Source organism: Lucilia sericata, unplaced genomic scaffold, assembly GCF_015586225.1.
Source record: "Lucilia sericata isolate MDLA Ls3-8-SP2 unplaced genomic scaffold, ASM1558622v1 Contig000670F_arrow, whole genome shotgun sequence".
Lineage (NCBI taxonomy): Eukaryota > Metazoa > Arthropoda > Insecta > Diptera > Calliphoridae > Lucilia > Lucilia sericata.
This window is the reverse complement of record NW_023994675.1, coordinates 51,965-66,191: the sequence shown is the minus strand read 5'-3', so window position 1 is coordinate 66,191 and position 14,227 is coordinate 51,965. Positions and strand designations below refer to the sequence as shown.

The 14,227-nt window shown below is 31.1% G+C and overlaps 1 protein-coding gene across 1 annotated transcript; it reads left to right on the top strand.

Annotated features, from left to right (window-relative positions):
• Positions 1 to 8,086: 8,086 nt before the first annotated feature.
• LOC119607188 (male accessory gland serine protease inhibitor-like) lies at positions 8,087 to 8,616 on the top strand. Its single transcript, XM_037960998.1, has 2 exons — positions 8,087 to 8,343; positions 8,400 to 8,616. Exons 1-2 carry the CDS (start codon positions 8,262 to 8,264, stop codon positions 8,582 to 8,584), a joined length of 267 nt encoding a protein of 88 aa, XP_037816926.1. The 5' UTR covers positions 8,087 to 8,261; the 3' UTR covers positions 8,585 to 8,616.
• Positions 8,617 to 14,227: the final 5,611 nt, after the last annotated feature.

Sequence of the window (14,227 nt, the reverse complement as noted above, 5' to 3'; positions counted from 1 at the left end):
TTAACAAGAAAACTAATAAAATGGTTAAATTTGAAATATAAAGTCTTAATAGGTCTCTAGCAGGACCACCTGCTTGGGCAAACATTCGTATGCTGTTTGTTTTGGAGTTTATAAAGAACAAACAATACAACAACCAAAAAACAAACTTCCACATTAAGCTGTCAATCATAATGAAATTTTGAAAAATTCTTTAAATTTTCTTTTTTCTTTGTTTCCATTATAGTATTCATATTATATGGGTGTTGTTAGTTGTTTGCCAAAGCGCATGTTGTCGTATTTTTACTCTCCTAACACTGCACTTCGAGAAAAAGCTTACTCTCTTTTCTAAAATAAACTGCTAGAAAGTTTTTGTGTGTGTTTGGGAGACAAAATTCTCTTCTAATTTACGTTAAATGTTTTGTTATCCTTTTTATGTGACATTCTATCTGTCATTTTATTTCCTTTTTTTGGCTTTTCTTTCGGCAATTTATGACCACAGTTAAGAATTTTCTTATTTTACCCCCTCGAATTTTCGTAAACATTGCCTTTGAGGGTGTCAGATTAAAGTTGTATTACTGCCAACTTGAATTTTGGTTTGTAATAAAAAATGGCAAGAAAATGTTAACATTACAGAGTTGTATGAAAAAGTGGCAGAATAAATATTTTAAAACAAGGTCGAAAAATAAATACACAGGAAGAACTTGGTAATGACTTCCAAATGCAACCAGTCTTGATGACTATTAGATACGGTTCAGCTTACTTAGAAGTAGTCTAATAACGACTTATGAATGTGTGATGTAATTAGTTTGTAATCTCTAAATCAATGATATGAGTATGTGAAGATAATTTAGAATTAGCAAAGACACAAACCAAATTCTGTACAATATGTTTTTGAAATTAACAGAGAGCTGTTAACCGGTAACTAACTACTAACTAACTAACTAACTAACTAACTAACTAACTAACTAACTAACTAACTAACTAACTACTAACTAACTAACTAACTAACTAACTAACTAACTAACTAACTAACTAACTAACTAACTAACTACCTAACTAACTAACTAACTAACTAACTAACTAACAACTAACTAACTAACTAACTAACTAACTAACTAACTACTAACTAACTAACTAACTAACTAACTAACTAACTAACTAACTAACTAACTAACTAACTAACTAACTAACTAACTAACTACTAACTAACTAACTAACTAACTAACTAACTAACTAACTAACTACTAACTACTAACTAACTAACTAACTAACTAACTAACTAACTAACACTAACTAACTACTAACTAACTAACTAACTAAACTACTAACTAACTAACTAACTAACTAACTAACTAACTAACTAACTAACTAACTACCTAACTAACTAACTACTAACTAACTAACTAACTAACTAACTACTAACTAACTAACTAACTAACTAACTACTAACTCCTACTAACTAACTAACTACTAACTAACTAACTAACTAACTAACTACTAACTAACTAACTAACTACTACTAACTAACTAACTAACTACTACTAACTAACTACTAACTAACTAACTACTAACTAACTAACTACTAACTAACTAACTAACTAACTAACTAACTAACTAACTAACTAACTAACTAACTAACTAACTAACTAACTAACTAACTAACTAACTAACTAACTAACTACTAACTAACTAACTACTAACTAACTAACTAACTAACTACTAACTAACTAACTAACTAACTAACTAACTACTAACTAACTAACTAACTAACTAACTAACACTAACTAACTAACTAACTAACTAACTAACTAACTAACTAACTAACTACCTAACTAACTAACTAACTAACTAACTAACAACTAACTAACTAACTAACTCCTAACTAACTAACTAACTAACTAACTAACTAACTAACTAACTACTAACTACTAACTAACTAACTAACTAACTACTAACTACTACTAACTAACTAACTAAACTAACTAACTAACTAACTACTAACTAACTAACTAACTAACTAACTAACTAACTAACTAACTAACTAACTAACTACTACTAACTAACTACTAACTAACTAACTAACTAACTAACTACAACTAACTAACTAACTAACACTAACTAACTAACTAACTAACTAACTAACTAACTAACTAACTAACTAACTACTACTAACTAACTAACTAACTAACTAACTAACTAACTAACTAACTACTACTAACTAACTACTAACTAACTAACTAACTAACTAACTACTAACTAACTAACTAACTACTAACTAACGAACTAACTAACTAACACTAACTACTACTAACTACTAACTAACTAACTAACTAACTAACTAACTAACTAACACTACTAACTAAACTAACTAACTAACTACTAACAACTAACTAACTAACTAACAACTAACTAACTAACTAACTAACTAACTAATAACTAACTAACTAACTAACTAACTACTAACTAACTAACTAACTAACTAACTAACTAACTAACTAACTAACTAACTAACTACTAACTAACTAACTAACTAACTAACTACTAACTAACTAACTAACTACCTAACTAACTAACTAACTAACTAAATGACTAACAGAACTAACACTTAACTAAACTAACTACTAACTAACTAACTAACTAACTAACTATACTAACTAACAAAACTACTAACTAAACTAACTAACTAACTAACTAACTAACTAAACTAACTAACTAACTAACTAACTAACTAACTAACTAACTAACTAACTAACTAACTAACTAACTAACTAACTAACTAACTAACTAACTAACTAACTAAACTACTAACTAACTAACTAACTAACTAACTAACTAACTAACTAACTAACTAACTAACTAACTAACTAACTAACTACACTAACTAACTAACTAACTAACTAACTAACTAACTAACTAACTAACTAACTAACTAACTAACCACTAACTAACTACTAACTAACTACTAACTAACTAACTAACTAACTAACTACTAACTAACTAACTAACTACTAACTAACTAACTAACTAACTAACTAACTACTAACTAACTAACTAACTAACTAACTAACTAACTAACTAACTAACTACTAACTAACGAACTAACTAAACTAACTACTAACGAACTAACTAACTAACTACTAACTAACTAACTAACTAACTACTACTAACTAACTAACTACTAACTAACTAACTAACTAAACTAACTAACTAACTAACTAACTAACTAACTAACTAACTACTAACTAACGAACTAACTAACTAACTAACTAACTAACTAACTAACTAACTAACTAACTAACTAACTGACGACTAACTAACTAACTAACTAACTACTAACTAACTAACTAACTAACAAACTAACTACACTAACTAACTAACATAACTAACGAACTAACTAACTAACTGGAACTAACTCCTAACTAACTAACCTAACTAACTAACTAACTACGAACTACTAACTAACAACTAACTAACCTAACTAACTAACTACTAACAACTAACTAACTAACTAACTACTAACAACACGTTCCACCTCTGGCCGAGAAAACCTACAATTTCTATACGAACTGGACCCCGATTAAGACGACCGCGGATCCAGCTCGAGATTTTGGTTGTATTTGCAGATAAGCCTTAAAAAAAAGTATGAGACTCAACGGGTACGGAACTGCAACTTCCAAACGAAAGTCCGTGCTATCACATAACGTATGAAATGGATTGAATAGGGCGTGAATAGAGGTTCATATATTTTGACGATATAAGGTTAAATCTAGAATCGTATTTGGACTATAAGAAAGCCGAAATTTCTCAGTGATAAGCTCTACACTGGACTGGGGACAACAGGTTATGTAAGATCGAGTCTAATTCACATATTAGAAAGTTAGCTTAATAAAGTTAATCTGGCGAAGGCAAAAACATTGAAGGCTATTAAAAGCATGGTCGAGAGAATTCGATATGGTCACTATTAAAAGAGCAGCTTATTTCGGAGTCATGTAAGTATACATACACCTTATATATTAAGTCTTTTTTTCTGGCCGAAAAAATTCGAGGTATTCTTACATTAATGAATAATTTTCATTTAGGGTTTCTTTTGTAATCCAACTCCCTTTTAGAACTTAGTGCGGTGTAAACCGCCAATGTATTTGAATATTGTGTAAAATGCCTACATAATTAATTTAGTTGAATGCATTGTACTTATTCAATTTCAATCGTAAAAGTAATAATAGCTATTTAAAGTTGCATTGCAAATTCCTAAAAGCACCATCGAAAATACATACATATAGAGCAAACACAACTGAATACTTGAAAATCAATAATAATAGTGTGAAGAATTTTCCACAAAACTGTTGTTATCAGTGACAAACAATAGTTTGAAATCCTCTTATCAGTAATAATTTGTGCAGTAATGTCATCATTTTATAACATTACAATTACAAATACATACTATATATAAATATGTATGTATGTATGTATGTATAGAGGGAAGTGTTTCAGTGCCACCATTATTATCGTTATCATCATCATCTTCATTGTTGTTGTTAGTTGTAGATGTACAACATCAGTATCATCAACATCAACACCACCAATATCATCCATCGTCGTAACAACAGTCGCAGCAGCATCTCTATAAGTAACATGCCATGACAATGACATCAAAACTAAGAGTGTGTGTCTGTGCGTGCGTAGGAGTAGCAACCAGTGCCTCCACTAACCAACATTTATGTATTGTAATCCTCAAACCAACAAAATAGATGCTTATTACCAAAACGAACCACTAAATTCAAGCAGCCAAAGCATCCATTTATCAAACTGCTTTACGGTAGTTTTAAAGGTAAATATTAATAAATTTTGATTAATATGACAACCTCTTATATAGGTTGTATAGTTCCCATCACAAAGAGATGCAAAAATTACGGACATAAGAGTATTACAACTAAAGCCATTCTAGGACTAGTATACTGATAAGTAGATAAGATAGTTAAAATACTATTAATAGGTTGCTGGGACTTCGGACTTGCAGGATAATGTTAAAACCGTTGAGTATGCTATTGAATAAATGAATGTAGAACAGAGGAGCTCAATATTGCCATTACATAGCACGCGTGATAGGGTAAGAAAATTCTGCTGACGCTAAGTTGGTACACATACACTATAGGTTTAATTCTTCTTCTTTTTATAATGAGCAATATCAGTTGGTTTTCTCTCAACTTGAAAAACAAAATCAAATCAGTTGCTGATCAGCACTTGTCAAAGCGAGGTCTGTGCGCAACGTTTTTAAAATACACACAGAAATACAACAACAAAATTTTGAGAAAGTCGAATTAATGTAGGAGAACATGAGAGAACAGTTGACAGTTTTTTATATATAGACTTTGATATACGCTGACTGTCAAAATCCGTAATAAATATTTGACAGTTAGCATATACTTTATAGTTTGTAGTCATTTTATTCGTATACTTTTATTTTGAATTGAATTCTGTTCTCTGCTGCTTTACCAACACAAATAAAACTATGGTAATCTATGGTGGTATGTGTTTGAGCAACACTGATGTAGAAACATACGAACGAACGAAATGGATAGAACCCACAAACCTTTAATGGGAAAAACACAAACGTTTAACTTGTTTGTTTGAAGGCTCGTTTATTCGTTCGATTGAATCGCTGGAAGCCCTTATGGTGAACGTCTGTGTCTTTCTCAATATATATTTTTTTTAATGAAAGCAAGATGTAATCGTGAAGTAAAATTGTGTTAGTAGGTTAGCTACAACCCTTTTGGGATCATTGACAAGGGTTGCTCTATAGTTTCAGACTAGTCTATAGTCTCACTAAATTAGACAGATATATAGTCACTTTACATACATATATAGACTTTAGAATGGTATATGATTTTGCCTATACACTGGATTATATATAGTTTTGCCTATTGTCTATTCTAAGGTCTTCACTATAGTTTATTCTATAGTCTTGACTATAGTCTAGTATAATCTAGTCTATAGTTTTGACTATAGTCGTGACTATAATCTTTAATATATTCCAATTCATAATCTGAACTACAGTCTAGTCTATAGTCTTGACTATAATCTAATCTATAGTCTTGACTATAATCTAATCTATAGTCTTGACTATAATTTTGACTATAGTCTATTCTATAGTCTTGACTATAGCCTTGACTATAGTCTAGTCTACAGACAAATCTAAAGTTTAATCTATAGTCTAATCTTAACTATATTATAGTCAATAGCCTTGACTATAGTCTATTCAATAGTCTTGACTATAGTCTTGACTATAGTCTTGTCTACAGTATTAACTATATTATAGTTAATAGTCTTGACTATAGTATAGTTAATAGTCTTGACTATTGTATAGTTAATAGTCTTGACTATTGTATAGTCTGTAGTCTTGACTATATTATAGTCTATAATCTTGACTATATTATAGCTTGACTAGTATAGTCTATAGTTTAGTCTAAAGTATTGACTATAATCTGGTCTATAGTCTTGACTATATATATAGTATAGTCTATAGTCTTAACAATATTATAGTTAATAGTCTTGACTATAGTATAGTCTATAGTCTTGACTATAGTCTAGTCTATAGTCTTGACTATAGTCTTGTCTATAGTCTAACTTTAACTATATTATAGTCAATAGTCTTGACTATAGTCTAGTCTATAGTCTTAACAATATTATAGTTAATAGTCTTGACTATTGTATAGTATATAGTCTTGACTATAGTCTAGTCTTGACTACAGTCTAGTCTTGACTATAGTCTATAGTCTTGAATATAGTCTAGTCTTGACTATAGTCTTGACTATAGTCTAGTCTTGACTATAGTCTATAGTCTTGACTATAGTATAGTTAATAGTCTTGACTATTGTATAGTCTGTAGTCTTGACTATATTATAGTCTATAATCTTGACTAGTATAGTAGTATAGTCTATAGTCTAGTCTAAAGTATTGACTGTAATCTGGTCTATAGTCTTGACTATAGTCTAGTCTATAGTCTTAACAATATTATAGTTAATAGTCTTGACTATAGTATAGTCTGTAGTCTTAACAATATTATAGTTAATAGTCTTGACTATAGTATAGTCTATAGTCTTGACAATAGTCTGGTCTATAGTCTTGACTGTAGTCTAGTCTATAGTCTTGACTATAGTCTAGACTTGACTATAATCTTGTCTATACTCTAGCCTTAACTATATTATAGACAATAGTCTTGACTATAGTCTAGTCTATAGTCTTAACAATACTATAGTTAATAGTCTTGACTATAGTCTAGTCTATAGTCTTGACTATAGTATAGTCTATACTCTTGACTATAGTCTAGTCTATAGTATTGACTATAGTCTGGTCTATAGTCTTGACTATAGTCTAGTCTATAGTCTGGACTATAGTCTGGCCTATAGTCTGGACTATAGTCTGGCCTATAGTCTGGTCTATAGTCTGGTCTATAGTCTGGTCTATAGTATTGATTATAGTCTAGTCTATACTCTTGACTATAGTCTAGCCTATACTCTTGACTATAATCTGGTCTATAGACTAATCTAAAATCTAATCTATAGTCTAATCTTAACTTTATTATAGTCAATAGTCATGACTATAGTCTAGTTAATAGTCTTGACTATAGTCTAACTTAACTATTATCTGGCCTAGTATAGTCTATATTTGATTAAAATCTTGTCTTATCTATTGTATGGTCTAAAATCTAGACTATATTCTGATCTATATTCTCGACTATAGGCTCGGCCGTTGTCTGGTCGATAGTATCGACTAATATGGCCATAGTGTTGCCTGTAGTTTGTGGTATAGTCTAAACTATAAGCTGGTCTCGACCATGGACGGATGCATGGTCTTGACTTAGGTCTAGTCTGTTCTATAATTTTGGCTATCTCTTGGGTTATAACCCTTAATGTCGACTGATCTACAGTCTTAACTATAACACCTTGTTTAAATTCACATTATTTTATGTATGGTTGTTGCTGGAAAGGCAGCATTGCGAACTATGCCATTCTCTGCAATTTAGGGAATACAAAAGATGTAGTTTGTTTCAAAACAATATAAAAAATTTTGTTTAATGAAACATAAAATGATTACAATAAAATATTTCGAACAATGCAACACTTGCTTAAATATTGTTACTGATTTTTTTGTTAAAAAAACTACACATGTATTTGGATAAAAAGCAAGAACAATCAGTTATATCTCAACAATAAAATCCACAAATTTTAATTTTACTATAAATACTCAAAGTAGCTTGAATTTAAACAAAATTTCATGATAAAATGAAAATTTTAAATATATTAAGTTTGTTATTGGTGGCTCTAGAGTCGTACACCTCTGCTCAGGGATGTCGGGGTAGTCCACGTAAGTTTACTTTTCTATCCTATTGATTTTATGTTAAAGTATATTTAATTTTCTAGCTAATCCTTCCTGTTCTGGTCCCCGACATTCGGGATGGCTTGGTATACGTTGTTCCGGAGTTCGTAGTATGTGGCACTACAATGCTGTTGCCAGACGTTGTCAACCATTGCATTATTGGGGTTGTGGTGGCAACAATAATCGTTGGTGCAACCGGGCTGTCTGTGAACAAAGATGTCGTCGCTAAGCATCAATGATCGAATTGAATTCTTTTTAGCTAATTTTACAGAATTCATATTTCACCAGACCCTGTCTTCATTTAACATTTCATTTTCTTAATTTTTATAAAAATAACTAACAAAGAAAAATTAAATGTTAAAGATTTTTCAATTTAACGGTACAGAATGTGAAAAATTATAAAAAAACAAAACCTAGTCATTTAAATGTAGTTAGTGTGGGCTTTAAAGTCATCGTCATGCGAAAAAACTGTCATCAGTGAAAAACGCGAAAACAAAACGAAAACTGAATGAGAAAAAAACCAAAATAAAAATGTATAATGGAAGGAGTATTTGATGAAAATTGATATCTACATATGACACACAGACACATAATCTGGCAAAAAAAGTAAAAAAAAAGGAATCTTTACCCAAAAAATCAAGCACTGTGTGGGTAAACTGGGTGTTATAGTAACAAGTATCAATTGTACCAACTATCAAGCCGTTAGTTTGGTTTAACCCCTGCATTTTTATAATAACAATACACATTTACAAAAATATGGGTCATAGATTCATAAAAGTAATAGATATGTATGTAGCCATAAAGACTAGGACAAATAACCTGCAAATAAGGGTTTTTCATTTCAAGAAGTTTTTCATATATGTTCACGGATATATCTTTTAAATTCACAAGAGTTTTAATAGTATAAAATGAACCAGTCTATAGAATAATTTAATGAAATAGTCTTGAATATAGACCGATTTTTAGCCTTCACTATAGACTGATCTACTGTCTTGACTATAGACTGATCTATAATCTTAAGACTATAGACTGATAGATAGTCTTGAGATTATAGACTGATCTACAGTCTTGAGACCATAGACTGATCTATAGTCTTAAGATTATAGACCGATCTATAGTCTTGAGACTATACACTGATCTATAATCTTGAGACTATACACTCACTGATCTATAGTCTTGACTATAGACTGATCTATAGTCTTGACTGTAGACTGATCTATAGCCTTGACTATAGACTGATCTATAGCCTTGACTATAGACTGATCTATAGCCTCGCCCATAGACTGATCTATAGCCTTGACTATAGACTGTTCTATAGCCTTGACTATAGACTGATCTATAATCTTGACTGTAGATTGATCTATAGTCTTGACTTTAGATTGATATATAATCTTGACTATAGACTGACCTATAGTCTTGACTGTAGATTGATTATAGTCTTGACTATAGACTAATCTATAGTCTCGACTATAGACTGATCTATAGCCTTGGCCATAGACTGATCTATAGCCTTGCCCATAGACTGATCTATAATCTTGACTATAGACTGATCTATAGCCTTGACTATAGACTGATCTATAATCTTGACTATAGACTGACCTATAGTCTTGACTGTAGATTGATTATAGTCTTGACTATAGACTAATCTATAGTCTCGACTATAGACTGATCTATAGCCTTGACTATAGACTGATCTATAATCTTGACTGTAGATTGATCTATAGTCTTGACTTTAGATTGATATATAAACTTGACTATAGACTGACCTATAGTCTTGACTGTAGATTGATTATAGTCTTGACCATAGACTGATCTATAGCCTTGACTATAGACTGATCTATAGCCTTGGCCATAGACTGATCTATAGCCTTGCCCATAGACTGATCTATAATCTTGACTATAGACTGATCTATAGCCTTGACTATAGACTGATCTATAATCTTGACTATAGACTGACCTATAGTCTTGACTGTAGATTGATTATAGTCTTGACTATAGACTAATCTATAGTCTCGACTATAGACTTCTCTATAGTCTCGACTATTGACTGATCTATAGTCTCGACTAAAGACTGATCTATAATCTTGACTATAGACTGATCTTTAGTCTTGACTGTAGACTGATCTATAGTCCTGACTGTAGACTGATCTATAGCCTTGACTATAGACTGATCTATAGCCTTGGCCATAGACTGATCTATAGCCTTGCCCATAGGCTGATCTATAGCCTTGACTATAGACTGATCTATAGCCTTGACTATAGACTGATCTATAGCCTTGACTATAGACTGATCTATAATCTTGACTGTAGATTGATCTATAGTCTTGACTTTAGATTGATATATAGTCTTGACTGTAGATTGATTATAGTCTTGACTATAGACTAACCTATAGTCTCGACTATAGACTGATCTACAGTCTCGACTATAGACTTCTCTATAGTCTCGACTATTGACTGATCTATAGTCTCGACTATAGACTGATCTATAGTCTTGACTACATTATGATATATATTCTCAACTACAGACTAATCTATAGTCTCGACTGGTCTATAGTCTTGGCTACAGACTTGTCTATAATCTTTAATATATACTGATCTATGGTCTTGACTATAATCTGATACATTATATGTCCCATAGCCTTGACTACAGACTGATCTAAAGACATTAATACAGACTGATCTATAGTCTTGGTCCAAGACTGATCTATAGTTATGACTATTGTAGTCTGTCCTATAGTTTTGGTTATAGTCTTTATACATGAACATAAACTTGATAATTTTTCCCAATTTTTTAATGTCTCAAATCTATCTATTGGCCTCCAAGTCGTTTAAACCTCTCGATAAACCAAAGTCGTTTAAACCTCTCGATAAACCAAAACAATTGCTTGATTTCCCAAGAAATTTGTCCTGTTTGTAAAACCCTACATGTAATACAACTAACGCTCATTGAGTTTTAAATATATATTTATTTCCACCACCATGACCAATCGACCAACAATACAACCAATTAAGCCAAGTATGAGTTTGGTAAAAATACTCATTTTATATTAATAGAAAAAAAAACCTTTATGACAGGAAACAAACACAGCGACTGCCGCAGAAATTATCAATAAAGGGCAGGAATTGTCATTGTCATGATAACGCGTTGTCAAATTAATGAAGTAACTGATAAGCTTAACGACAGTAGTTGAATTTGAAATTATGAAGTTTAACGGTTGGAAATGATTATAGAGGACTGACAGCGATTGATACTATTAGTGTTGCGCTACATAAGGTAAGTGGAAAATATAGTTTCATAACTAAGTAATGTTGCCGAAGGGTAGTCATTTAAGAACCACTTCCATGTAAACAATATGATAGGTTGTCATGTACAAGAAACTGTTTATATAATAGTAATGCATTACCAAGTTGTTTCCGATAAAGTGCTTCTAATTCGTTTACCACCTAAGCCATTACCTCTACTTAGGTCTGAAGTGTTTGTATGTGTGAAAATATCTCACCCTTCAATAGAAGGGTGTTTAATTTTAATCTTTTGTTATTTGGTGGTTTCAATTGTTGTTCGAATTAATGATTATCACAAGATACCTGGCCGGGGTTCACAAAAATTGAATGTTTCAAATGTTTACAAAATCTATATTTATTTGTTAAGTCTAGGATTGACATTGTTATGTTTAAAATATTTGTTAAGGTTAAATGAATAGACAATTTTAAACTTACTATTTATGTGATAATTAAAATTCAAATGATGTTTTTATGTTTAACCTTTCCTTTCTATTGAAATTTGATAATTTTCTTTGAAATTGTTATTCTTGTATCAAATACTTCAAAGTGGGAATATTTTTAAAGGTTAAGAATTCTTAATAAAAATGTAATTGATGTTCAATTGTAGACTTAACGAAAATTTAATTCCTTTTTTGTAATAATGAAGGATTATTTGTTCTTGGGGTTGAAAGTAAATCATTGTTTTCGATTGTTGTTAAGACCATTAGGTAAGACTTAACTATACTTATTAACATAAAAGTTGGGTTAGTCTTAAAAAATTAATGTTTTAATATAGAATATGTAAATGATTTATTTAAATAGAAATAATTTCAAAAACAAATATTTACAAGTCTTTTGTGCATCTTCAGGTGTCCTTTGGTCGGACTCTTTCTCTTAGTCCAGTCTATAGTCTAGTCTATAGACCGGTCTATGGTCTGGTCTATAGTCTAGTCCATGGTCTAGTCTATGGTCTAGTCTATGGTCTAGTCTATAGTCTAGTCTATAGTCTAGTCTATAGTCTAGTCTATAGTCTAGTCTATAGTCTAGTCTATAGTCTAGTCTATAGTCTAGTCTATAGTCTAGTCTATAGTCTAGTCTATAGTCTATAGTCTAGTCTATAGTCTAGTCTATAGTCTAGTCTATAGTCTAGTCTATAGTCTAGTCTATAGTCTAGTCTATAGTCTAGTCTATAGTCTAGTCTATAGTCTAGTCTATAGTCTAGTCTATAGTCTAGTCTATAGTCTAGTCTATAGTCTAGTCTATAGTCTAGTCTATAGTCTAGTCTATAGTCTAGTCTATAGTCTAGTCTATAGTCTAGTCTATAGTCTAGTCTATAGTCTAGTCTAGTCTAGTCTAGTCTATAGTCTAGTCTAGTCTAGTCTAGTCTAGTCTAGTCTAGTCTAGTCTAGTCTATAGTCTAGTCTAGTCTAGTCTATAGTCTAGTCTATAGTCTAGTCTATAGTCTAGTCTATAGTCTAGTCTATAGTCTAGTCTATAGTCTAGTCTATAGTCTAGTCTATAGTCTAGTCTATAGTCTAGTCTAGTCTAGTCTATAGTCTAGTCTATAGTCTAGTCTATAGTCTAGTCTATAGTCTAGTCTATAGTCTAGTCTATAGTCTAGTCTATAGTCTAGTCTATAGTCTAGTCTAGTCTAGTCTATTCTCTAGTCTAGTCTATAGTCTAGTCTATAGTCTAGTCTATAGTCTAGTCTATAGTCTAGTCTATAGTCTAGTCCAGACGTCGGCGCTAGTATTGTTCTGACAACGAAGATTTTCGGCAAATTACATGTACACAACACGATCGCATACGAACCTCTAAACAAGAGCATCAAAAATACAAATATTTTATTTAGTTGCTTGACAGCATTCAACAAAGCAGGTTGATGTCGCTTTGTTAAAGAAATTGCAAACACAACTTGAAAAAACAAAAACAACTTGCAAAAGCAAGAGCATAATTTACAAAAACAACGTACACCCTAAATAATTTTCTAGAATGCATAACAATGAAAGTAAATAAGTTCATCTTGTTTCATACTTTTTTTTTACATTTTAATTAGAAATGTTGTTTCTATGTGAAGAAATTATCATTCTTAAGTACATTGATTACATTTTGTTTATAAATATTCGCATTTTACAGTAATGCAATTTAATCTTCAAAATTAAAAATAACCAAATATTTTTTTCAGTGCAATTTCATTGAAAAAATGCCAATGGTGTGTGTGTAGTGGTGATTTTTTTATCTGCCTCTCTATCCGCCGGTATATGGTCTAGTCTATAGTCTAGTCTTAGTCTAGTCTATAGTCTAGTCTATAGTCTAGTCTATAGTCTAGTCTAGTCTAGTCTATAGTCTAGTCTATAGTCTAGTCTATAGTCTAGTCTATAGTCTAGTCTATAGTCTAGTCTATAGTCTAGTCTATAGTCTAGTCTATAGTCTAGTCTATAGTCTAGTCTATAGTCTAGTCTATAGTCTAGTCTATAGTCTAGTCTATAGTCTAGTCTAGTCTAGTCTATAGTCTAGTCTATAGTCTAGTCTATAGTCTAGTCTATAGTCTAGTCTATAGTCTAGGATAGTCTAGTCTATAGTCTAGTCTATAGTCTAGTCTATAGTCTAG

Bases quoted from the DNA above. Each gene is read 5' to 3' on its own strand.
- LOC119607188 (XM_037960998.1), top strand. From the start codon at position 8,262: ATGAAAATTTTAAATATATTAAGTTTGTTATTGGTGGCTCTAGAGTCG. The intron at 8,344-8,399 runs GTAAGTTTACTT...TTAATTTTCTAG, and splicing joins GGGATGTCGGGGTAGTCCAC to CTAATCCTTCCTGTTCTGGT.